This window comes from Crocuta crocuta, unplaced genomic scaffold (genome assembly GCF_008692635.1).
Source record: "Crocuta crocuta isolate KB4526 unplaced genomic scaffold, BGI_CrCroc_1.0 scaffold24, whole genome shotgun sequence".
Classification (NCBI taxonomy): Eukaryota; Metazoa; Chordata; class Mammalia; order Carnivora; family Hyaenidae; genus Crocuta; species Crocuta crocuta.
Genome location: NW_027530974.1, coordinates 11,108,216 through 11,134,999, shown reverse-complemented (window position 1 = coordinate 11,134,999; position 26,784 = coordinate 11,108,216). Strand labels below are relative to the sequence as shown.

Below are 26,784 nucleotides of genomic sequence, written 5' to 3'. Positions count from 1 at the left end.
TGATTTGAATGGTGATTATACCTTTTAGAAAAAGTAATTACTTTTGTAAAAGTTCATCAAATTATACATTTTACATCTGTGCATTATCACTATATATATTATATACCACTAAAAATAAATTTTAGAATGCTTTCAGCTTACAAAATTATGCTTACTTTAATAAAAATTTGCCAGTCACCATTTACTATACATTTAGAAATAAAACTTACACATTATTATATAAACAAGTATATCCTGGAGAATACTATAGTATGTGGAGTATTATAGTTATTTGATACCAACTCATCAATTTAAAAATAAATGCATAAGCTCTTTTTTTAACAGTTAAAAAGCCTCAAGCTTAATATGCACAAATAAATGTGATAATCATTGCCTTTGAGTACCAAATATTTACAAAACCCCACTATTATAACAATTTATTTTGATCTGATTAATTAAAATAGTTTCCTAATGACTTGGGCCATCTTTGTGAAGATCAATATTCTACTACCCCAAATTCTGTAGGGTTTTCTTTCCTGTCTCAGTCTTAGTTTTAGGCTATCATCATATCTATCTTTTATAAACATGATTTCTTAAGTATTGTGTTCCCAGCATTCTGTGCTGCATTAAACACAACAACAAATAACTAGATTGAATATGTATATAAGGAATAACGAAAGAATGACGAAAGGAAGCTTCTTGTTATGCCAGAAACAAGGCAGCATTCCCCCAAATTAAGGGGTACATCGCAAGAACACAGAAGCACAGAAGCCAGCTTGAAAGGAGCTGCATTGGTCAAATCTGGAACAATTAGAACACAAAAAAATAATTAAGTCCACTAATGAATGATACGTTATTAAAAATGGAAATTCATGAGTCCTAATAATAAGTATGTAAGTGGGTAAAACTGATAATAATTGGGCAAATAGCCAAAGAAGTAAATTCAGGAAAGGGTATGGCTGTTGTTTCCAGTAAAATGCAGAGAGCTAATGCATCAATGCAGAAGAAGTGTGAGCATTCCAAAATCATCATTCTGCAGCCATTGGAATAAAGGTCAAGCAAAGACCAATAATGCTACCTCTAGGGGGAAATTTTCATGATCTTAAAATTTCTCCCCCCAGACTTATTCATTTCTAGGGAAAAATTGGAAAACACCTGGACTGGGCAATCAAAATTACCATCACGAATGGAAGACAAATTGGGCATTGAGCACCTCCGAATGTGAAATGTGGAGAACATACAAGTATCTTTGGAGTGTTCTAGAATGCATAACCTGAGTAGAACCATGAGGAAGTATCAGCAACCTCAAAAGTAGGAACTGTTTATTAAAAAAGGGATGGGGGACTGTATTCCTAAAAAAAAAAAAAAAAAACCAATGTTCTAAAAGACAAATTAAGGCTTTGAAAATTTCCAGATAAAAGGAGGTAAAAGATATCTGACCCTAGACTGGACTCTGTACTAGAGTCAGATCTTATACTGAATTGACTCTAGACTAGACCTGTCTTGCAGAGGAAAAGTGCTCTAAAGGACATTCTGGGATCAACTGACAAAATTGAAATCCAAAGAGCAGATTAAAGTATCAGTGTTGAGGAGGCCAGAGACCTGTACTCTGAAAACTATAAAACATTGATGAAAGAAACTGAAGAAGACACAAAGAAATGGAAAGACATTCCGTGCTCATAACTTGGAAGAACAAATATTGCTAAAATGTCTATACTACCCAAAGCAATCTATTCATTCAGTGTAATCCTTATCAAAATACTAACAGCATTTTTCACAGAGCCAGAACAATCCTAAAATTTGTATGGAACTGTAAAAGACCCCAAATAGCCAAAGCAACCTTGAAAAAGCAAAGCAATGCCAGAGACATCGCAATTCTAGACTTCAATTTATATTATAAAGCTGTAGTGATCAAAGTAGTACGATACTGGCACACGAATAGACACATAGATCTATAGAACACAATAGAAAACCCAGAAGAGAGCCCACAAGTATATGGTCAATTAATCTTTGACAAAACTAGAAAGACTATCCAATGGAGAAAGATAGTCTTCCATGAATGGCGTTAGGAAAACTGGACAGCCACATGCAAAAGAATGACACTGGACCACCTTCTTACACGATACACAAAAACAAATTCAAAATTTTTTTTTTTACATTTATTTATTTTTGAGACACAGAGAGAGACAGAATACAAGTGGGAGAGGGACAGAGAGAGAATGAGATGCAGAATCTGAAGCAGGCTCCAGGCTCCGAGCTGTCAGCACAGAGCCCGACATGGGGCTCGAACCCACAAACCGTGAGATCATGACCTGAGCCGAAGTCGGACGCCTAACCGACTGAGCCACCCAGGCGCCCCCACAAAAACAAATTCAAAATGGATTAAAGATATAAATGTGAGACCTGTACCCATCAAAAGCCTAGAGGAGAATACAGGCAGTAGTAACCTCTTTGACACTGGGCATAGCAGCTTCTTTCTATTGTGTCCTGATGCAAGGGAAAAAGCAAAACGAACTACTGGGACTTCACCAAAATAAAAGGCTTTTACACAGTGAAGGAAACAATTGACAAAACTAAAAGGCAACCTATGGACTGGGAGAAGATATTTGCCAATGACGTGTCTGATAAAGGTTAGTATCCAAAATATATAAGGAATTTCTGAAACTCAACACCCAAAAAGTGAATAATCCAATTAAAACGTGAAGAGATATTTTTCTGAAGACATAGAGATGGCCAACAGACACATGAAAAGTTGCTCAACATCACTGATCATCAGGAAAATACAAATCAAAACTACAATGAGATATTACCTCACACCTGTCAAAATGCTAAGTCTAGCGGGAAATTTTGTTGACTAAAACCAAAAACACAAGAAACAACAGGTGCTGACAAGGATGCGGAGAAAGGGGAGCCCTCTTGCACGGTTGGTGAGAATGCAAACTGGTGAATCCACTCTAGAAAACAGTATGGGGGTACCTAAACATTTTTAAGTACAATTACTCTATGATCTAGCAATTGTACTACCAGTTATTTACCTAAAGACTGCAAAAATACTAATTCAAAGGAATACATGTACCCCAATGTTTGTAGCAGCATTATCTACAATAGCGAATTTGTGGCAACAGCCCAAGTGTCCATCAACTGATGAATGCATAAGGAAGATGTGGTATATATATATATATACACACCATATACACGCATACATACATATATATACAACATATTATCATTCAGCCATAAGAAAGAATGAAATCTTGCCATTTGCAATGACATGGATGGAGCTAGAGTGAATAGTGCTAAGTGGAATAAGTCAGTCAGAGAAAGACAAATATCATATGATTTCACTTATATGTGGAGTTTAAGAAACAAAACAAATGAGCAAAGGGGGGAGGAAGGGGAGAGAAAGGCAAACCAAGAAAGAGACTCTTAACTATAGAAAATAAACAGATGGTTACCAGAGGGGAGATGGGTGGGGGCATGAGTTAAAAAATAGGTGATGGGGTTGGGGGCAGCACCAGGGTGGGTCAGTTAGTTAAGCGGCCAACTTTGGCTCAGGTCAAGATCTCACAGTTCGTGGGTTCGAGCCCCGTGTTGGGCTCTGTGCTGACAGTTCAGAGATTGGAGCCTGCTTTGAATTCTGTGACTCCCTCTCTCTCTGTCCTTCCCCTGCTCACACTCTGTCTCTCAAAAATAAATAAACATTAAAGAAATTTTTTAAAAAATAGGTGATGGGGATTAAAGAGTGCACTTGCTTGAATATTGAATCACTATATTATATACCTGAAACTCATATTAAATTGTATGTTAACTAACTGGAATTTGAAAAAAGAAAAACTTTAAAAAATATATAATTAGTATAAATGTTGAATTTACTGCAGTTGACAGCTATGCTGTGGGTATGGAAAAGGCTATCCTATTCTTTGAAAATGCACAGTTAAATGTTAGAGATAAAGGGCTATGATAGTTTACAAAAAATATGTATGTATACATACACACACACAAAATCAAACACACACACAATTGTGTGTATATATTCTCTTTTCCTTCTTCTCTTGTCTCTCTCTGCCTTCCTCTCTCTCTTCCTCTCTCTCTATAAATATACCCTTTTACATTCCTCTCTGGATAGAACAATCAGTCATCCTAGTAAAAGTATGTTTATATCTTATTACTTAAAAAATTTTTTTTTAACATTTATTCATTTTTTTTTGAGAGACAAAGAGAGACAGAGCATGAGCAGGGGAGGGGCAGAGAGAGAGGGAGACACAGAATCCAAAGCAGGCTCCAGGCTCTGAGCTGTTAGCACAGAGCCTGATGTGGGGCTCGAACCCACAAACCATGAGATCACGACCTGAGCTGAAGTCGGACGCTTAACCGACTGAGCCACCCGGGTGCCCCTCTGTCTTATTATTTAGGAGAGTTTCCAAGGACTAGAAATGATGTCTCATCCTTACTTCCAATCTTTCTGAAAAATTGCCATTGTCAAGCTGTGGATAAATATAGTATTGATCTTAATGGTGATCTGTCTTGCATTTATGCTAGAAGTCTTTGAATTTTTGTTTAAAAATGTAAAATCGGGGCTCCTGGATGGCNAATTCACGTTCAACGTACCCAGGGGTGACATTTACTTGGATATATCTTTGTGTGGCAAACAGCTGGGCGTGGTCACTTGCAAAGTGACCTTAGAGGCAAATGCCATGAGCTTTAATCTCATTTGATCTCCATGTACTATAACAAGATGTAAGGATGTAGGGATAAGGGCTTCGGTCTAGACAGTGGGAGACTAGGTCCTAGATTCTGCTCTTATACCATCTAGATGCCTGATTTAAATAAGTCACCTCTTTCCAGACAGGCAAGATGTCGTAGGGGAAAGCTGAGTCAGAAAGGCTCATGTTGGAATTAAGGCTCGATGTCTCCATAGTTGTGTAATTCCCCTGGGCTTTCATGTCCTATAAACTGGGGGCAATCCTATCAAGCTCATAAGCTTACGATAGTGAATGAAATAAACATGCAGAGCTTCTGGTATTTATCAGGTATTTATTGAATACATTTTGCCTCTCTCTTTTTCCCCAAGCCTCAGTTTTATCACCTGTGAAATGACCCAGTTGAATTAAGACCCTCCTAGTTCTAATGTTCTATTATTGTAGGAATTACACTGTTAAATGAAACCTTAGATCTGGGCACTTGCTCTCGGTATGTAATGAAGTGCCACATCTGGTTGTCATAAAAATAAAAACATATTGTGGTGGTGGAGGGGGAAAAAACCACAAAAATTCTTAAATGTATGTGTTTAAGAGGAAGGCCTGCCCAATATAGATTCAGTAGATATTTTATTTGCATTCTGTTGTGACTACAGATGGCCTGATGACAGTGATCAGATCACAGGGTATTAGTCAGAGACTCTGTCTAGTAAATAATGGCAGAACAGAGCCAGGACCATCAACCCAGCTGGCAAAGTCACTCTTTCGGCAAAAACAAAGCATGGATGACCTCTGTCTCTTAGCCCAAGTTGTGTCTGATTATTTCTTACATTTGTTAGAATCAATCGCTCCAAGATACAAAGAATTTACTTATTTTTTAAGATGTTTACTTACTTATTTTGAGATAGAAAGAGAATGCACAAGTTGGGGAGAGGCAGAGAGAGAGGGAGCCCAAACAGGCTCCACACTGTCAGCACAGAGCCTGATGCGGGACTTGAACCCATGAACCGTGAGATCATGACCTGAGCCAAAGCCAGACAATTAGCTGACTGAGCCACCCAGGCACCCTTATTTTTTATTTTATTTTAGAAAGAGAGAGAGGGAGAGCAGGTGAACAGGGGACAGGGCCAGAGGGAGAGAGAGAGAATTTCAAGCAAGCTCCACACTCAGTAAGGAGCCCGACACGGGGTTCTATCCCAAGACCCTGGGATCATGACCTGAGCAGAAATTAAGAGCCAGATGCGTAGTCAACTGATCCACCCAGGTGCCTCTCTGGTTCCATTCTTAACAGGTGTATGAGCTTGGGAATTACTTGATTTTTGGAACCATGGATTACATCATCTGTAAAATGAGGATAATAACAAGCACCTCACAAAAGTCCCTTTCTGGGACTAAACAAGACAATAAACACTAAGCCCCAGACACATAAAATGTGAATCCTCTCCCCCTTCTCATTTTATTTTGCAATTTCTGTGTGCATGCCCAGATTACTGAGCTAGCAGAGGATGGGGGGCTAATGTAAAAATCAGTCTTGGGGCATGACGTTTGGAGTGTGGTCTTGCTTTCCAGAAACAGGAATTGAATTGGGTGAAGTCAAATAGTTTTTTTTTGGTTTTCTCTCTGCCTGTCACCTATCAAGGTTAGTCACCAAGAGGTACATAATTAACAAAATGTAACAAAAGATCTTACTGTGTAGGTTCAAAAGAAAAGTAAGGTCTATTTTATTTTTAACCAGCTATAGCTGAATCTCTTTTCCCACTTCTTCTGCAACATTCTGTCAGAGCCTACAGTTCTGTAAAGAGATTGAGCTGCATTGATAGTGTTTAAGAAAAAAAAAACTGTTTTCTTTAGATGATCTAGTGTTAGCTCAAAAATTTGTTTCCAAGAAGCTAGAATTTGAAATAATAATTGGTAACTTCAAACACTGGGTTTATGTAAATATTTCAAATGACCTATAAATTTTAAGTACTAGTGTTAGGGGGAAAATACTCTACTCAGAGCAAAAACTTTTAATTTACAAAATAAATGTTTCCTTTATACAATCTCCCAGTCCTCAAAAGAAGTATGAAAGGAAACCCAAGGCCCAGTGAAACCACGGATTTAGAGACTGATGTAAGTGATATTATTTTAGGAATGACGTAGGCACATAGAATATTTTGGATGGTTTCTGAAGATCTCTATAGCAAGCCTTATACCCGTAGACCTTGATCCCTACTGGTAATCTATGCTCGGATATTCTGTAGAGTTTCCAAATTCAACATATTCTAACTTGAACTTATCTTTTCCTCCCCTCCATCTTGATTCTTTTCTTATGTCCTCTCTCTGAGTGAACAGCCTTATCATATCTACCCAATGGGCCCACATAAAACATCAGGAGATCATCGGAAGTACCCCTCTCTTTCTGTCTACCCACCCTACCATCACATGATCTGGAAAGAACTTTCTTAATTTCCAAGATCCCTCTCCCTTGCTGAATTCACTGTCAGTTCCCTTTTCACATGGTCTTTACTTCTCACTTGGATCTCTGCAGTAACCTCTCTTTCTCTGCCTCCATTCTCCAATATGTCCTCCATATTTGTGGTCTTGGTAAAAACTGATCACACAACAGATCTCCTCTGTGTTAGATTCTTTGGTGCATTCCATATCATGTTTGGAATTCCTTAGTGAAGCATATAAAGTCTTTGTGCCATGGCTACTGCCTGTTATTCTAGTCTCTTCTCTTGCCATTCCCCATATTTCCAATACATCTCTCATTCTGTAACATGTACAGTTCTCTGAACATATCATACTTCTAATGTGTCCATGACTTATCACAAGCCATTTCACACTGCCCAGAACGTTCTTTTTTCTCCTATTTAAATCTAGCCCAAAGGCAGATTAACCGTCATCTCATCTGGGATATCAACGTGGGAACACATCTACCCTCTCTCCCCAAAACACACGTGAGTATCTCTATCTAATTATCTAAATTAATATAATCTTGGATTGTTATTCCATTTAAATCATTTACCTCTTTTGGCTCTATTTTCCTCATCTATAAAAGTAGAGAATTAGTCAATGAGTCTCAAATTCTAGACTTCATACTATTTATGTCAAAACATCCAGGAGCTGCAGAAGTTAAACAAAACAACGCCTTAAAAATAGAAAGAAAAAACAGATTGCCACACCCAATTCCCCAAATTTCTGATCAGCACATCTAAGCAGGGGTCGTAAAATGTATGTTTCTGTTATCTAACAAGCTGTTCCAGCTTTAAAAATCCTTCCAATGCTCCATGTTTTCCTACAGATTCTGAATTTCTTAATCTTGTCTTCAAGGTTTTTCAAACCCTGCTTTTTCTCCAACCCCAGATATCACCTTCACCTTCTTGTACTTTTTGATCTCGTCATACTGAACTGTTTCTGGAAAGATCTATATGTACTAGTTTTTTTCTGTAAGGAATGCCCCACTATTGTGCTAATTCTAGGATGAAACTTAGGCATCACCTCCTTCAGAAAGAATTCTTTGGAGGCGCCTGAGTGACTCAGTCAGTTAGGCGTCCAACTTCAGCTCAGGTCATGATCTCACAGTTTGTGGGTTCAAGCCCCGTGTCGGTCTCTGTGGTGACAGTTAGCTCAGAGCCTGGAGCCTGTCTTCAGATTCTGTGTCTCCCTCTCTCTCTGACCCTCCCCTGCTCACACTGTCTCATTGTCTCTCAAAAATAAATAAAAAACATTAAAAAAAAGTTCTCTGAATTCTTTCTTTTTGCCTTTCTGATCCTGTTTTTGCTTCTATTACAGTATTTTGTATTATATTATATTATGTTATATTATATATTATATATTATATATAGTCTTTGAGCTTCTTGAAGACACAGAACACTTAACTAATGTTCTTTTCTTTCCTTATTGCTACAATCAATCATTCCTTGAGCAAATATTTATTGAGAATCTACTCTCCAAAATGAGAATATAATCTAAATTTATTACTTTGTGTCATTTCATCCTCATAATAATAATATTGCAAGTATTGTTATAATTTTGCAAACGTGGAAACAAAGACTTATACAGTTTCAGTTGTTTGTATTGCCCATCACCTGGCTATTTAATGGCTGGGTTAGAATTTGCTTCTGGTGTTTCTGATATTATTTTTTTCACATTGCCTTGCTTTGTTACTTAAAAGAACAGAAGAAAAGGATGAAAAAAATATGATTTAAAGTGCCTCATGTCTCCGTAAATGCTGACTCGTGTCAATCACCACCTGAAAGCCACAAGCCACTAGAGTTTGCCGCAAGTTTAGAGGGAATCAGTGTAGCGTAGCTAATGTTTTGAAAGTCTGGAGGACAAAAATTCCCAGCAGTCCAACCATAAAGAAAATTCTTCGGGGATTTTTAGCAACTTGATTTTGTAAAAGATCAAAGTTTTGTTGCTCTTCTTGTTCTTGGGTTTTCAGACTGCCTCGAATTTTCAAAGGGCTTAGAAATGTGAATTAGGCAGAAATGATGGCCGAGAAGACCTGAGGACTGACAGGGAGGGAGGTCACCTCTGGAAAACACATTTTCCACGGAGGTCTGACAAAACTAAAGCCTAATTAACACAGGAGCTAACACTTACTAAATGCACATTAAGTACTTGATACTTTGTTTAATGTTTTGCATTTATTTGTTTAGTGTTTCCAAACGTGAGTCACTCTACGTCACTTTTATGGATTTTTGCTCCACTAGTGTGTCTGCTACTATGAATGTTTTTCCTTAACTGAACTTCAGGTAGCTCACTCTTTCTCCCTTGTTCGACACAGTAGTCCATAGCGTCTAATTCTATGGTTTTATATTTTAATGAATTTTTTTAAATTTACATTTTTTCTAACACATAATGAGAACAGACACATGATTATCATAAAAGAGTTCACAAGCATAGCCTGCAACTCATATATTGGACCATCGTTTGTGAAATGCATTTTGTTTCATTTAATCCTAGAACTTTTTGGGCTGAGAACTCTTATTCTCATTTGCATTCAAAAAGGAAGAGCGAGGCAAAGGGAGATTAAATGACTTGCTTAATGTCCTTCACACCTGTCATTCTGAAGCCTAAGCCCTAAAACATAATATTCTTCAGCCAGTCCTGGAAAAGATTTCATTCATGGGGCACCTGGGTGGCTCAGCTGGTTGAGCATCTGACTTCAGCTCAGGTCATGATCTTGAGGTTTGTGGGTTCAAGCCCCACATCCGGCTTGCTGCTGTTAGCGCAAAGCCCTCTTGATTTCCTCTGTCCCTCTTTCTCTCTGCCTCTCCCCTGCTTGTGCTCTCTCAAAAAATAAATAAAACATTAAAAAAAAGATGTCATTCATGACCCCAGTTTTGTATATGCCACAAATGCAACTTTGTAAAAACATGAATGGGTATGAGAGTGACCAAAAAGTAAGTATAAAAAATTAAAATACAGTTGACCCTTGATTTATACTTGGGTCAACCTATACACAGATATTTTTAAATAACTACAGTATAGTACTGTATTTTCTATACAGTACTATATGTACAGTACAGTACACTATAGTACTGTATTTTCTCTTTCTTAATAGTTTCTTTTCTCTAGCTTACTTTATTGTAAGAATACAGCAGCATATAATACATGTCGCATACACAAGATGTATTCCAACTGTATATGTTCTCATTATGGGTTCTGGTCAACATAGGCTATTAGTAGTTTAGTTTGGGCGGAGTCAAAATTGTATGCAGATTTTCAACTGTGGGGGTTCACACCTGTAACCCATCCTTCCTTCAAGGGTCAATTGTATTTCACTTCATCCTTTTATTCAGAAGCCTGTTTCCCTACTCAGCTTTATTCCTACTCATCTTTCAAACTAGTTTGAATGCACCTAAAACATGCTTTCAAGGCTCTGCATTTCTGTGTTGCTCCTTGGTCATGTTTTATTTTGAAAACCTTAAGTTTTCTGTCAAACATTGTCCCTTTTTGAGAGAGAAATGCAAGCAATGCCCACACAGTTTAAACTGGCACTCTGCTTTTATTGTAACCTGAATGCACATTAACTGGTACCCGGGTTTCATTTAAGGTAGCCCGGTGTGGGTCTTCATTTCCTCTCCACAGAAGGAAAATAAAAACAAAAGCCCCCTTGCCACAAAGTGGCCACATATGCACGAGGATTGCAAATGTATCAACATCACACCATGAAACATGGCATTTTGGAATAAAAGGTTTTGAGGCAAAATTATATTCAGATTATATTAAATATTAATAAGCTCACCATGAGCGCCACGCAGAGTTCTGGAAACAGCTTGTGGAAAATAGGAGTCTAGGAAGTCATCATTTTTTTTTCAACTTCCTACCTTACAATTGCATTAGTGGTAACAAAGATGTGACCCTCAGAAGAACCTCAGTCTGTGGGCTATCGCAGTTAATGGTACAAGGAGGTTTTCAACACCCGAAACACTGAACCCGATTTGAAAAGTACCTTTCAAACAGACAGGATGGGAATGTGACAGACAACATTGTTTCCTTCCTAGTCTTTTTCTAGAGTTCAAGGTAATTAAACAATAGAACTGATCAACACTCAAAAAAGGAATGGGAACCCAACTTTTCAATTCTCTTTATTACACCGCAGCGGAACATTTCGATACTTTATGGAAATGCCAGTGCTGAAAAGCTGAATTAAATATTGGCAAAATGGCGGACCCATCAATGATGATTATTTCAAAGTAGCCATTTCTCAGTTTCCTTTTTTTGAGATTGAGCACTGCTTTAAATCAAAAGCATCACTTATAACGTCTCTGCAATACAAACCCATGTGCCCTCCGGTGTATTTTCATGGAATGAGTACCTTCCAGATTTTGGTATGCCTAAAAATTATCAGGATCTTGATAAAAATGAGTATTTTTGACTACCCTATGTCAGAAGTTTTGATTTAACAGGTCTGGGGAAAGCATTTGAAACAATGTCTTCAGTGTTGCTGGTGTGGAAGGGGCCCAGATCCCACCTGGAGAATTGCTTTAGTGGCCAGAGGAGCCTTATGGGTTCTTTCTATGTTTTCTTGCTTTCTAATGTCTCTCTCCTTGTCCTGTCTCCTGTTTAGATGCTGTTAGCCTTCAGGTCGGAGCTCAAACCACTGAGACAGCCCTGACCTGACTGTTGCCATCAGAGATTCTTTCTCTGAGCTTCTGCAGCAGATAAAGATGTCTCCAAGCCCAGACTCCACCGCCCGCCCGCAGATGCTTCCTGAGCCTGCCTGCATTCCCAAGAATGTTCTTCTTAATCTACGGATCAGTATTGTATTGCATGAATATTTTATATATGCTATAAAATATGCACAAAGGAGATAGTTAACAGATGAATTAAAGGAGGTAAGTAAGACAAGTGATTTTTTGCTTGTTGGATTAAAAGTTTGGAATATCATACATTAGGGATGTATTATGATACAACATAAATTGTTCAATGATGCAATGTAACTGAATGTGCTTCAACATTTACCGACATCTTGACTGATCATTTTAGGATATTGTGATTCAAAGGGTTAGATCTAAGTTCAGTGTATTTCAGTACTGGTTTTAATACCTGTTATAAGCAAAAACTTATGAGACTTCATACGTTTTTGTTTTTAATTTGAGAGAGAGAGAGAGAGAGGATGCATGTGAGCGGGGGAGGGGAGGAGGAGGAGGAAGAGGAGAGAGAATCTTAAGCAAGCTCCATACTCACAGCAAAGTCAGACACAAGGTTCGATCCTATGACCCTGGGATAATGACCTGAGCCGAAGTCAAGAGTCAGTCCCTCAACTAACAGAGCCACCCAGGCCCCTACTTCACAGGTTTTAAGGGAAGGATCTCACTGAGGGTACTTCCTAAATTACAGTGTCCATTCTGTAATCCCATCCACCTGTTTTCATAAGGGACTTTGTTGGAATTCAGAAAATTATATCTTCCCTGATATGGATTACTTCTCACAAGCCATGCTACACTTTAAAAAATTGTATTTTTAAATAGGTAATTTTATATGGTGCAATATTCACAAGTGAAAAAATGAAGAGCTTTCCTCCCACCTCTGTTTCTAGTCACTGGTTCGACTCCCACAGAGGCAACAAATTCTATTCCTATATGAGCATAGGAAGCATGCATATATTATTTTCTGACCCATTTTACACTCACTACCATATAGGATGAGGAAGGACATGGTTTTCCTACACCATATTCCCTCCACATTCCCCAGTCTTATTTGATCAGAATTCCAATAGTAACCACTTGGTATTATAACCATGCAAATTTGGTTCATGGACCAAAGAGTCCTCAAAATTACTCTTACTTTCTTATGTAACTTTTTTTTTATAAGTCACTAGCTGCTAGGGGTGCATTTAATTTTTAAAGTTTATTTATTTTGAGAGAGAGAGAGAGTGAGAGAGAGACAGAGACAGCACGGGTGGGGGAGGGGTAGAGAGAGAGTGAGAGAGAGAATCCCAAGCAGGCTCCTCACTGTCAGTGCAGGACTCTATCTCATGGGCGTGAGATCATGACCTGAGATCATGACCTGAGCCGAAATCAAGAGTTGGATGCTTAACTGACTGAGCCACCCAAGTGCCCCAGGGTTGCGTCTGATTTTGGCCTCCGTCTTTAGCAAAAATCTATTCTTAGTGCTGGCCCTCCCCTTTGGGAGGCCGTGTAGCTGACTGTCTCCTTCAGTATCACTTTTTTGGCAGTCCTGAGATTGTATTAATCAAGGATAATGGTTCTATTCTCGGTTAAACCTTGCAGCTATTCAGATGAACAGTCTCCCATATTAACAAGGCAAGTGCATTTGTTATGGCAATGCTAACTTAGCAAATAAACCTTGCATTCCGGAACATTCACACAGATTCACACGGTAAAGTGTATTATTTCGTTCATGCTGGAGTCTGAATTACCGGTCTGTAGACCCATTTTCTGTCTGAAACGCTGATTGGCTCTTTCCCTACACCACCCCCCAGGGCCACCTCTCATTGGCATGCAGCCCGCAAAAGGTGAACAAGAGCACAGAGAAGGTAGACCCACTTCTAAAATACCTTGGCTTGGAAGTGACACATCAATTCTGTTGCCATTCCTTTGGCACGAACTAATTATAGGCACTACCAAAGGTATAAGGGGGTCTGGGAAATATCATTCCTGGCTGGGTGGCAATTTCTCAAAAGAACTTTATACAATGAAAGCGGGGGTGGGGGTGGGGAATGGCAGGCACACAATTTGATTGACATATAATTATATACTGCAAATAAATCAGATGTATTGTTAATACCTGAATATTTGATTTTATTTTTAAAATTGTTTAACGTTTCTTTATTTGAGAGAGAGAGAGAGAGAGAGGAAGAAAGAGAAACAGAAGGACAGGGAAAGAGAGACTCCCAGGCAGGCTTCATGAGGTCAGCAAAGGACCCAACGCGGAGTTCAAATTCATGAATCCTGAGATCATGACCTGAGCTGATTATCAAGAATTGGCTGCTTAACCAACTGAGCCACCCAGATGCCCCTTGAATATTCAATTTAAAATAAAGGTAAATATTTGGAATATAAGTTGATGTGTAAAATCTCACTAAACTGTAGGCTCCATGAAGGCTGGTTTTCATCTGTTTTGTTGACTCTGAAGGTCCAGTGCTCAGAATAATAATTGACACTCTATAGCTGCTCAATAAATATTTGTTGAATGACCAACTGAATAAATGTGCTTTGTGTGTTGAAATTCTATTAATCAGCCAAAATGTATATGTGTCACATAAGTAAAGTGCTGCAAATAAATCGAGAAAACTACTAATTTTATGTGAAGAAATAGATATTGAGAATTTTCTGGTAGTTGAATAATGGGGACATCGATGGAGAGCAGGAATATAGGTAATATAGACTGGGTAATATCCAGAATACCTTAAGTACACAAAAACTTCTTAAATAACAACACACAGCAGAATAATAGATTCAATTATTTCTAAATCCAATAGTTATAGAATTTGGTATACCAACATTCACAATTGTAAACAAAGAACTGTGTTTGATTTTTGGATACTTAATGCCATTTAGATAATTCATTTTCATGAAAAATCCAATTTGGGAACTCTTCAGCCGTTTGAGTATAACTTAAAAACAGAACAGTAACTTTCCTAACTCCCATTTCATGGAAAGCACAAACTCCAAAGATATATAAAGTATGTCTATTTTAAGTCACTTTTGATTGGGGTAACATAAACACTATAAAGTCTATGGAGAAAAGGAGAAAGCACAAGAGAAAAAAGAAGTAACTAAAATATCCAGGTCTCAGTGATCACATTTCAAAATGTCAGTTGTAATAAGAATACTTTCATAAAGACAATTCCTCCTCTACTCTGTATCATATGGAAAATCTATTTAAGATGGATCATAGGCTTACACACGAAAGTGAAAACTAAAAGGCTTTGAAAAAACAGCACAGAAAAATATTTTCATAACATGCAGGATGGCAAAGATTTGTTAAAGGACTAACCATATTAGAAAAAAATGAACTGGATTTCATCAAAAGTAAAAATGTCTGCTTATTAAAATATACCACTAAGAAAGTAAAAAAACAAACAACAAGGCAAAGACTGGTGGAAGATATTTGTAATACATATGCACAGTTGACCCTTGAACAAGTGGGTTCGACTTATCTGTGAAATTTTTTTGGATAAATACAGTACAGTAGTGTAAGTGTATTTTCTCTTCCTATGGTTGTTTTCATAACATTTTCTTTTCTCTGGCTTACTTTGTTGTAAGAGTACAGTGTATAATATAGATAACATACAAAATATGTATTAAACGACTGTTTACCAACGGTAACACATCCACTCAATAGTAGGCTATTAATAGTTTAAGTTCAGGGGAAGTCAAAGGTTAGAGGATGATTTTTGACTTCATGATGAGCAGGCGTCCCAGATTGTTCAAGGGTCAATGGTGGCTCTATAGGGCTGATTTTTCTTTCCATTTTTTGGCAAAACACTTTAATATTACCCTTGTTTTGCTTTTATAATTGAAAAAAGAAACACTGATCTCCAGCACAGTCTCTCTGCTCAGTCCTAGCATTTCAGAAGTACTATTTAACACCAATATTCATTTTGTGGTTTTGCATGAGTGTGTGGGTCTAATTGTTTACTGAAATATTCTTTAAAATATTTTAAAAATGGTATTAGCCATGAATTGATTTTAATTTTTTTTAGTGTTTATTTATTTTTGAGAGAGACAGAGACAGAGTGTGAGTGGGGGAGGGGGAGAGAGAGAGAGAGAGAGAGAGATAATACTGAAGCAGGCAGGTTCCAGGCTCCAAACGGTCAGCACAGAGCCCAATGGAGGACTCAAACTCATGAACTGTGAGATCATGACCTGAGCCAAAGTCTGAAGCTTAATGGACTGAAGCACTCAGATGCCCCGCCATGAACTGATTTTAGTGTGCTAGGCCCCCCATCCTTGCCTCTGACAGTTCAGTCCCAGAGAGTGGTACTTTTAGGAGAACAGATTTTGCTTGGGAAAATGAAAAGAATTCTTTCCCAAGCACCTGTGAATTGTTTACGCTAATTGGGTCATGGCTGACGCTGGCTGTGTGTGAGCTGAATCTGTAATCCACCCCCTCATATGCCTTACATGAAAGTGGAAGTTATTGATTGGAATGATCTCATTGTATTATCCTACCATTTTTTTCCCCTTTCGGTTCCCTCATTGTTTCTCTCTCTCCCTCTTGTCGTCATATCCTATTGTACTTAGGAGCCCTGAATCACAATACATGGCAAATCTGAGGCTTGCTGGGGGCAAAGGCACACAGAGCTTGGGAAGACTGTGTGCAGGTCACTTGTTGGTATCAAGAATGCTACTTTGCATACAGGGAATTGCCTTGACCCAATAATGGCACACTCCAGAAACGAAAGTTTCCGTTTTATGGTCATCTACCTATGGATGAAATTGGCAGGTTGGCCATCTCCACAAAATTTTTTCTTTTCATTTGCCTTCACCCTCTTCTTAACACAGAATGTTCCTTGTATTAAACACAGGTTTGGAGAACCTGCATGTGAGCAATTAGAGGTCTAAAATGGAGCGTGTGGGAGGCTGGGAGGGAAGGCTTGGTAGTTAGCTTGTCATCCGTGAGTGAGGCACAGCGTGCTGCTTCCTGGATAGAGGTTGAGAGGGGGAAAAACAAGCCAAAAAGCAAGTATTTATTGAAGGTGAGGACTTGAGCGCCGTGAAAGTAAGGCTGGAGACAATATATGTAAAGTGTATTCTGAAGCACCTCTCAGAGACAAAGGTCTGGAAATTATATCTATACTGCTCGGTTAGGACATACCCATGAGGGCACAGATGGTTACGGTGGATTAGCTGTGTTGAGACCCTGAGGGATGAATGGGAGAACATCAGAATGGTGAATGGAGAAGGTTATAATCCACTTGATAGTCATGCCTCTCTTGGCGATCAGGTCGCTTTGCAATCACTGTTTCTACTTCCTAATGGAGTAAATTTGACCCGTAAGTGGCAATATGAGCCCTACTGAAGACCACGACATGAAGGTCTCAGCGGGATAGACTGGGATAAGGAGGACAACCTGGTATTCACTCAGCAAGACCCCTAGAAACACCATCATCGGTCTGTCAGTGAGTGGTTCTCAAAGCGGTGGTCTTCAGCGTGGGGCTTGGGATGCGGGTCTACAGCCACCTTTCACTGAGTCTGGACAGAAGCGGAAGTGTGAATGGAAGTTGGTTTGAGGTTGAAGCTGGTGTGAATGGAAGAGCCTGTGGACTGGACTAGGCGGTAAGGATCTAAGGAAGGAAGGGGAAAGGTGCCTCAACTGAAAGTCATAGCCCAGAGCCAGTTTCAGAGTGGCTTTTGAACTGATGTCAGTTAAGTTCAGCAGAGTAAACCTTTACTGGTCACCTATTCCACAATTCTATTTTTTGGCAGAATAAAAACTCAATCATCATGGACCATTGAGTATTAAAGAGCTCTTCTAAGAACTGTACTCTTCAGGGGCCTTGTAAATCTATTTAAAAGGTTAATGCTCCTCAATAGTACATCAAATCCCTCCTGCTATTTGTTTGTGCTTTTGTTTTTAAATTTCTTCTTTTTCATGGGAGATAGAGCAAAGTTGATAACGCTCTCCTGTTTCCCTGCATCTGTATGTGTTTGAGAATTGTTTTTTGACCCACCCCTCCCTTTTGCCTCCAGTAGTCTCTATTTTCAGCTGAAGGCTTGAATTCTTTAAAGGTCCTAGAAGGTTCTATTTTCCAAATTTTCAGTTGTCAAAGGTTTTTTTCCCTGTATCTCTTTGTAATGGAGATTTAAGCACTTTCATTTCTTGAGCTCAATGCAGACATTCACTAAATCTAAATGCTCCTACTCTCTCCCAAGGATGATACTAGGCACCCAGAAAATGGTATTTAAGGAGACCACCACTATTTGGGTAGTCAACAGACCCCTAGGTAATAATAAAGCAATAGCATCAATGACAGATCAACAATAAATAATGTACTGGACGCTTTATGGGCACACATCCGTTAATTCTCAAAAATACCTATGATTTTGGAGTTAGAGTTATATCCATTTTGATGAGGGCTCTCTGGCTTAGAGGCATGAAGCCATTCCTGTGAGCTCATGCAGCAAAAATACCTATGATTTTGGAGTTAGAGTTATATCCATTTTGATGAGGGCTCTCTGGCTTAGAGGCATGAAGCCATTCCTGTGAGCTCATGCAGCAAAAATACCTATGATTTTGGAGTTAGAGTTATATCCATTTTGATGAGGGCTCTCTGGCTTAGAGGCATGAAGCCATTCCTGTGAGCTCATGCAGCTAGCATGTGGCGAAAGTATAATACAACAGGACAAAACTACAGTGTAGGCATGAACAGAACGCTGTGGGAGAAGGGTCTGGAAAAGTCAGGTAAGACTTCACACAGGAGGTTACACTGGGGCGGGTTCTTACATAAAGTACAGGAAAGGAAACTGCATGAGCTCATTTTGTGATGACCATTGCCAATGATTTGCAAGTAAATGAGTGTTACCACGGGTCTTTGTCTCTCAGAGCAGGAAGTCAAGAAGACCCAGGGGTTTCGAGTTTAGACCACATTCAACTCATGGCTAAAGATCCACAGCCAGCTATTCTGATACTGTCCCAGGGTGGGCAGAAGGATGGAGGAAACATTTGAGAGAGAAACGTTTCAATGAATTCCTCTCCATTTCCAAATGCAACTCGAAGAGACTCTTAGCTGCTAACTGTGGAATTCATCAGTTGTCAAAGCCAACATTTCCCTTTGTTGGGCAAGACAGAGAAGATGCTGTGACCAAATGAATGTGACCAAATGAATATAGCACCTGGTTCCAATGCCAAGGGTTATTTAAAATGATAAAAGGGGAATATTGTGAGCAGGAGTCATAAATTTGATTGCCTAGTCACTTGGTTGCCTTTTCATGTATTTCCCTTTTTTAAGGAAATTTGATTGTCCAAGGACATTGATGCTCTCGGAGAAAAGAAATCTAGGGCAGCAGAGAGGGCATAGGTGTGTGTGCTTAAAAGAGGCCTGGTTTCAGCCTCCACGTTCTGCTGTGCGCTGTGTGATGGGTCATGTGGTGGAGCCGCTCTGAGCTTCACGGTATCCAGAAGTGTGATTTGGTCATGGACCTTTCCTTTACTACCTGTGGGGTTGTTGGGGTGAGAAATGCTTGAATTCAAATCCTGGCCATGCCGCTTTCTAAATGCGTGAAATTCACATCATAATCCCTCTTTCCCAAAGGTTCTTTGAGAATTAATGGATACAATGAATATGCAGAGGCTACACTCATGCATAGTCGGGTCCCTGTTTTTAAAAAGCCCATTTGCACCTTTCCAGTGGTTTAGGTTTATTTAAGGGAAAGACTTAGCTAGAAAAAAAAATACTCAGGCAAGAATAGCTGCATGATGCACTAAAAACTCTTTTTACCATAAGACGGAAGGTCAGGGGCTCTAAGTCCTGGCTGCACATTTGAATCACCAGGGACAATTAAAATGATTCCCATGTACAGGGTTAGCCACCAAAGATTCTGATTTAAGTCGTCTGCCAGGGGCTCTAGTCTGGAGTTCATAAAAGCTTACCAGGTGTTTCTAATATGCACTGGGTTCACTCATTTCTTCTCAAACTAATGTAAATTACCTGGAAATCTTGTTACAATGCAGGCTCTGATTTTCTAGGGCTGGGGTCCCTGAGATTCTAGATTTCTAACCAGCCCCAAGATGAAGTTGTTGCTGCTAGTTGAGAACTACATTCTGAATAGCATGTGATTAATAATCCATAGCAGGGGTGTTCAACCTTCATTATTCATCAGAATAGCCAAGTGGCTTGTAGAAAATGTAGCACTGGAGGCACCTGGGTGGCTCAGTCGGTTGAGCATCCAATTTCGGCTCAGGTCATGATCTCACGGCTCGTGAGTTCGAGCCCCATGTTGGGCTCTGTGCTGACAGCTCAGAGCCTGGAGCCTGCTTTGGATTCTGTGTCTCCCTCTCTCTCTGACCCTTCCCCGCTCATGCTCTGTCTCTCTGTCTCAATAAACAGCAAAAAAACAAACAGTAAAAAACTTCGAAAAGAAAAGAAAAGAAAATGTAGCACTGGGACCCAGGTCTGGCCCTCACAAGTTCCATTTCACTTGGTTTTTCGGAGGGGCCAACAGAGTCACCCTTCTATAACGTCCATTTCAACCTGAAAATCCCAAGATGCTAATTTTGTGATCTAAGAATATCACTTCTCTCCAAATGCAATTGTTCAGTAAGAAAAAGTTAGAGTCTGAAGTTGAGTGTGCGGGTCATCGTTGTCAGAAACCTGGAAGACGGGGGAGCTTAAGTTATGGGATGTCAGAACATGGTGGACATCTATGCCATGTGTGTCTTCAATCTCAAGAATTCTCTTTTTTCAGTTAGTAGCAAGCTTTGCAGAGCTCCGTCTCGGTAAGCAGGCTTTACTGTTGACGGAGCACTCACAGATTAATTGGGAGATGATCCTTCACTGACGGATGGCAAACAGGGTGACCCTAGTTTTCACCTCCCCTCTCTGCAACACGTCATGCTTTCAAGCAGACTCCCCAGAGAGGTGGACTCATCTTCCCTACCTTCAGGCCAAAGCAAGAAAAAAATGAAGGTCCACAGAGCGACCTGCTTTATTCCACAGAGCAGATGACTGACTTTTGAAAATCTCTGGGACTTTCAAAAGAATTTGCCCCCTGATAGATTGCATTGCTTTCCCCTTCCTTTTCACCCTCTGTGATTTCTCTGATTTTTTACTAGCTGAAAACATTTTCTACTTCGTGGTAGGCTTTTTGCCACTTTCCACAAAGAATTGAAAAATAACTGTGATGGGGTCAAAAACATTACCATTCTGGTATCATGGCCTTAGACAATCACTTTGCATGTAACTAATAGAGAAGAGGATGGTTTCTAAGAAGTTTATGGATTTGTAAGTAAAATCGATACAAGGCTGGTGATGTGGAAAATAAAACTCAGATTTTCTTGCTTGCCTCTTTAAAAGCATTTACACCTACATGAACACTTTGATCAGTCTGTAGAAATATCAACATGACTTTGAGAATGGCCAAAAAAGCAATTCTCACACACCAGTTGAGTGGATCAAATTCTAGGTCACCCAACTTCCAGGTGCTCAGCTAAATACTGTGCTCCCAATTGGGCCTTTTTTTTTTTTTTTTTAAATGTTTTGAGAGATAGACCACAAGCAGGGGAGGGGCAGAGAGAGAGGGAGACATAGAATCCAAAACAGGCTCCAGGCTCTGAGCTGTCAGCACAGAGCCCATTGCAGGGCTCCCACAAACCGCAAGATCATGACCTGAGCCGAAGTCGGATGCTCGACCGACTTCGGATGCCAGGCACCCCCTACAGGGTGTCAAGTCAGGGCTACATGACCTACCATGCCCCTGTCCCCAGGCTGGGCTGCCCAGCTAGGGAGCTGCCATGCTCTGTGATTCAGTAGAAGCACAAAACCCTAGATGCCTCACATGCCTTTCCCGAGAGCCAGCTTCCATGCTGCCTCCTTTCCACTGGTGCACAGAGCCTTGCCACTGGCGAGATGCCAGCTGCGGGCATCCATCCAGACACATGCATCTGGTTCTGAAAGGGAGGGATGCAAACCAGGGTTTGCCCACTTACCCAGAGNACTGGTTGTCCAGGAAAGACTGAGGGAGTCTGTGCCAAGCAGAAGCAAGCTGCTACATAGAACCTGAGCAGCAAGGGGTTCAAGCCCCACATCAAGGCAGCAGAGCTCCAGAACGGAAATGGGGGTTCACTGGTCCTAGATGGAGGGGTTCTGGGGAAGGTGTGGGGAGAAAAGGGGGGTCTCACCTTTCATGTGAAATGGAGGACTAGGCAGATAGGGAGCACCAAGACAAACTTTCACTATTTTCCCGTTTTGCCCTGAGTGGGATTTTGATGTGACAAGAAAATAATCACTGTTTTAGAATTTATGTGAAATTTAATTTCCTTCCTTCTTTCATTCCCCTCCATCCCTTCCTTCCTACACTCTTCCTTCCCTCCCTCCTTCTTTCCTTTCTTCCCCTTCATTCTCTTCCTCCTTCCTTCCTCTTTTTTTTTTTTTTTGCTAAAAATGGGAAGTAAAATTCCTATCAGGCACATTCTTATTTGCCAGGCAGTGGCCACCTCATGAAATCTCAGATAGAGGAAGGAAGCGATAGCCTTTTGCCAGGGATGTTTATTTCATTGGTTTGCTGACAGACAGCATTTCTTACGTGGCAGACAGTTTTAAGCCCTTTAAAATCTTACCTCATTAGGACTCCTAGCAACTCAGGAATCGGGCTCTGTTATTGTTCCCATTTTTATGCAGAGGAGAGAACTGAAGGTCACAGAGGGGAGCCTGTTGGGCTTCATTGGGGGCAGATTTAGGTTTCGAACCTCTTTTAGACCAGGCCCAGGGTCTGTAACCTTGCATCACCCTGCCTCTGAGGCTGAAGGGTTCTCAGTTCTGGGGATGAAGGAAAGAAATTGGACTGGGCAGACTGGTTTTGAATTGCGGGCCCCCAGACTGATGTGCTGGAAATCACCATGGGAACTCTTGCTTAAAATGCAGACTCCTAGGCTTTACACCTGCATGTCTGATTCAGGAAGGTTGAGGTTTGAAGAAATCAACCTAGGTGATGTTTAGGCACCCCTCAGCCTTACTACTAATCTGAGACTCTTCGATTGGGACATCCTTCTGATGACCTTAAAATGAACGTGCTATCTATCAGGAGCGCCGGTAGCTGATGCTACCACCTCCCCTGCATTTTCTAGTCATCCCAGCTCTGCTGTCTAAACCACAGTCACGGATGGTGACAATTCTGACCACTCCACCCCCAACTCCATCTGCTGACAACCACCAGGCTGCTTTGAGTCCTCTGAGCCTCCCACACCCTGCCTGCCTGCCTTCCGTGAAAGCCCGGAGCCCACAGGCTTCTGAAAAGCTTAAACCGTCCCGACTCAAAAGGCAAAGTGGGCCTCTTTAACACGGACAACGAAGCGTGTTCCCTTTCTCTGATCTGCCGATGGTTATGCCACTCAAGCAGATGACCCCACCACTGAATGTTACTGTCCCTCTCAGATTGAATGGATCAGACATGGTAAGGTTTAAAATGGGACTCATGATAGGATTGAGCCTCAATCTCTTTCCTCCATTTACTTCTAGCATCTTCTTACTTGCAGACCCAGAAAAGAGGCTGGAGGCTCTGGCTAGTCAGTCTCTCACTCTTCTCCTGCGTCAGTATTCATGTCTCTTTAGATGGCTCAGGGTAGAATCTGCTGATGCCACACAACCAGGGGCACTAGGAGAATTGGCTATTCTATCACTTCGGCTAATTTAAGTTCCGCTGATGAGCACAGTGACCCAAGCAAATCAACCACATAATTTCTAACTCCTTTCTGCTTTAGGAAGCCTGGATCGTGCCCAGGAAAACGGAAGCAGAGGAGAAGGAGACTTGCAAGCCTTCGAAGTTGCCATGGGAAATGGGCTTGGCAGTGAGATAAAACCAATGCAGAGGAGACCGTTGGGGAAGCCAGAGTGTGAAGTACCCACCGCCACCTAACACAGAGAGAGATGCCAGGATTGTCCCGACAGCATTCCCTCTCAGTTCTGCCTTTTGACTTCCAAGAATTTGACTACTTTTCTGTTTACGAATACGTATGGACTTTGCCTTTCTCTTCAGTGCATCACTTCTACCACGTGGGGGAGGCCCATCATCAGATTGCTCTGACTGGAGACTCTAAATATTGCATGGGAAAAAAAAAAAGAAAATATGGTTTTTAAAAATCTCCTGCCCATCAGGAGATTCCATAAAACACTCCAGCTTCTTTCTAATGTGCCGGCAAAACATTCCGAATGCACCATGGAATGAGAAGTGCTAGCATACTGGAGCCTAACTGACCCTCCTGAAATATGTAATAAAAATGCTCGGATCAGCCACACTTCAGAGCAGGCGTGTTCCTTACTGCTCCCTGAGGGTATGGTTAATTCCTGGAGCCATAACTGAATTTGTCTAAAAGAGATAAGGCAACTCTAGAAGCACAAAGCTTATCTCAGGGAGCCCCAAAGCCAACTAGATGTCAGTCAGAGAGGTCAGCGTGGGCCAGATTTCCTCTAGCATAGTGGCTGCAATCTTAACCTTTTCCGGTGGGCGGGGGGGAGAGGGTAAAAGCATTCATGACACCTTTCAAACCCATGCCTTGGGTGCAAGGAGGTGGAGAATTATTTTCTAACAGAGCTTTCTAAGGGACATTTGTGCCAAAAGTTGAGTAGGATGCTGTTTTCTTTCTTTTTCTTTCTCTCTCTACCTCTCTTTCCCACATCCCAAAAGTTTGCATTTATCCATTCTATTACATGCCTGCCTCAATTTCAGCAAGAGTTTGGTAGAGGTTCATTATCGGTTTCGTAATCCCAATTATTGAACTCCTGTAGTAGATCTTAATCTGCCTTGGTGGACACTGTCGATACAACATCAACATGCAAAAGAGAGGACTTTTCTCTCTTTCTCGCATTTTATTACCTTGAGCTCCTTGACTGTAGAAGAATCTGTGAGCAGACTCGACATCCAGGAGTCTGTGAGCAGACTCGACATCCAGAAAATAATCCATTTTGGGATAATCCATCCTTGATGTTCCAAGCGCAGAGTTTCAAGACCAAATAGTCACTTGTATGCCTATGAAAAAGGAAAAAACAATCCACAATATTCTGGACTGACAAATAGATTTTAAGCATATATATAATTAATAATATATCTAATATAGTTAAATATATGTATTTGTGTATTTAAATAGATATGTATATGCAATATATTATATTTGCTATTTAAGGATATATTTATATACACACACATATATGTTAAAAATTTTGGAAGAAGAAATATCCCATTATAACATTCCCTCATTTGACTGGCATTGCCAATGTTAAAGCCGCTCCTCAACATACCTCTCCTACTGTATGGAAAAATGCAACATTTAATCCACCTTCATGAAAAGAAATATATTGTACTCAGAAAAAAAATCCCACATGATTTAAGCTAAAGAGAAATAGCATACCAGTCTTTCCTTGTTGTGTAATAACTGGAAAATATGCCGTTAAATTCATATGCTATCCGTCTTCAAAAGGTCTGTCTGACGAATGGCATCATTAAGTGTCAGCCGTTCTGAATCGATCCTCAGTTGGTCCAGGGAGTTCTGATTCCCCTAGAACAGTGAGAATCGTCTGGGAATCCGAGCCTCCACTTCTATGTGCCTTGCGTTTATGACACATGCTGACATGTTTGCTGTAAAAATACCTTGAATTCCTTCCTTGTGGGTGATTCCTTCCAGCACATTTTATAAGGTGCTGGAGGATCATCATCTGCTTGCCCCTGACCTAGGCTGCTTTTGAGAATGAATTCCGGTTTGTAGAGCAGTAACAATTATTTCAGAATTCCAATGATTCCTCTAATATTATCATGCACTAGCCTGTCAAGAAGCTGATGCACTTCATTAAAAAATCATTCAGACTGTTGGGTTCTTTTTAGCATCTGTAGCCTTTCCCTGATACTTGTACCAATGAAGTATCTCCATTTCTGCAGGATGTTTTTGGAAAGAAATTACAAGATAAAGTCATTAAAATCAAGCTCGGAAGGCTAATCCACTTCTTTTCCTAACAGTGCATATTTTAATTTAAGAAACCAAATCTGGTAAGAGGAAACTTTATAAAAAATACCCAAAGGTACCCCAACAGCAAATCATACTTACAGAAAAAAAAAATCAAGGACTAACTGCCGGCAGTAAAAGCAAGAACAATTTCAGCCCGAGTGGCTTTGATCTCACTAAATTCCCGATGAAAGTAAACAATTTTGATTGTTTGATTAGAAGAGCAATGAATAATGTATATAGTCCACTGGACTTCCTTTATCAGATAAAATGGCCAGAACATGTTACCTTAGCAACGGAAGGTGACGCCAGCCTCAGGCTCTTTGTATCCTCCACTGTGAAGGAAGAAAATGACCAGTTTCCCATATAAAACTTTGGCACAAAATCATCACTGTCAAAATCGACATGTAACCATCATGTGGTCTGTTCCCCATCAACCCTTCCCTCTCTCATACAGAGAAGTGTCATAGTCCTTTAAAAATGGGGTTTGGCTTAATAATTTATGTTCATAGCCCCCAGTCCGTTTGATCAGCAATTGCAACAGAATTACCTGATTGAACAGTTAATATGATAGAAAAGTTGCCTAGAAATTGTTGGGGGCACTCAGTTCTTACCCTAATGCTGGCTACGGGTTGTAGGGAAAGGCCATTTTAGCTAGCATATGTTAAATGTTCCCCTGTTATAATTAATACATAGATCAGTCACCAGCATCTAGGCTGAAAATAACTCTCTTTCCTTCTGCGACTCAGTCACTGGAAGCAGCTTAAAAAGCTGCCTGAAATCTCCCAGCTTTTAAAAAATGCATTATAACATAGATCTTTTGGGAGGCCCCCTCCCCCACCTGTAAAAGCCAGGTAGCCAAAAAAGATATATGAAAGGAAGAGGAAGAGTCTAGAAGTTAGCGGGTACTCACCAGCACTTGTTGGCCCCTTTCAGCAGGACACCGCGGAGCATAAAACGAAGCTGTACAATGCGGCTGAGCACGAAGCCCAAA

At 40.3% G+C, this 26,784-nt stretch overlaps 1 protein-coding gene across 1 annotated transcript in view; it reads right to left on the bottom strand.

Moving 5' to 3' along the window:
- Nucleotides 1-25,338, bottom strand: part of PHACTR1 (phosphatase and actin regulator 1) — a 571,513-nt gene extending 546,175 nt beyond the window's left edge. Inside the window, exons 1-2 of the mRNA XM_077769981.1 lie at nucleotides 25,203-25,338; nucleotides 24,671-24,823 (exon numbers count right to left, since the gene is read on the bottom strand). Of these exons, the coding sequence (XP_077626107.1) occupies nucleotides 24,671-24,773 (103 nt within the window). The 5' untranslated portion in view covers nucleotides 24,774-24,823; nucleotides 25,203-25,338. The remainder of the gene's footprint in view (nucleotides 1-24,670; nucleotides 24,824-25,202) is intronic.
- Nucleotides 25,339-26,784: the final 1,446 nt, after the last annotated feature.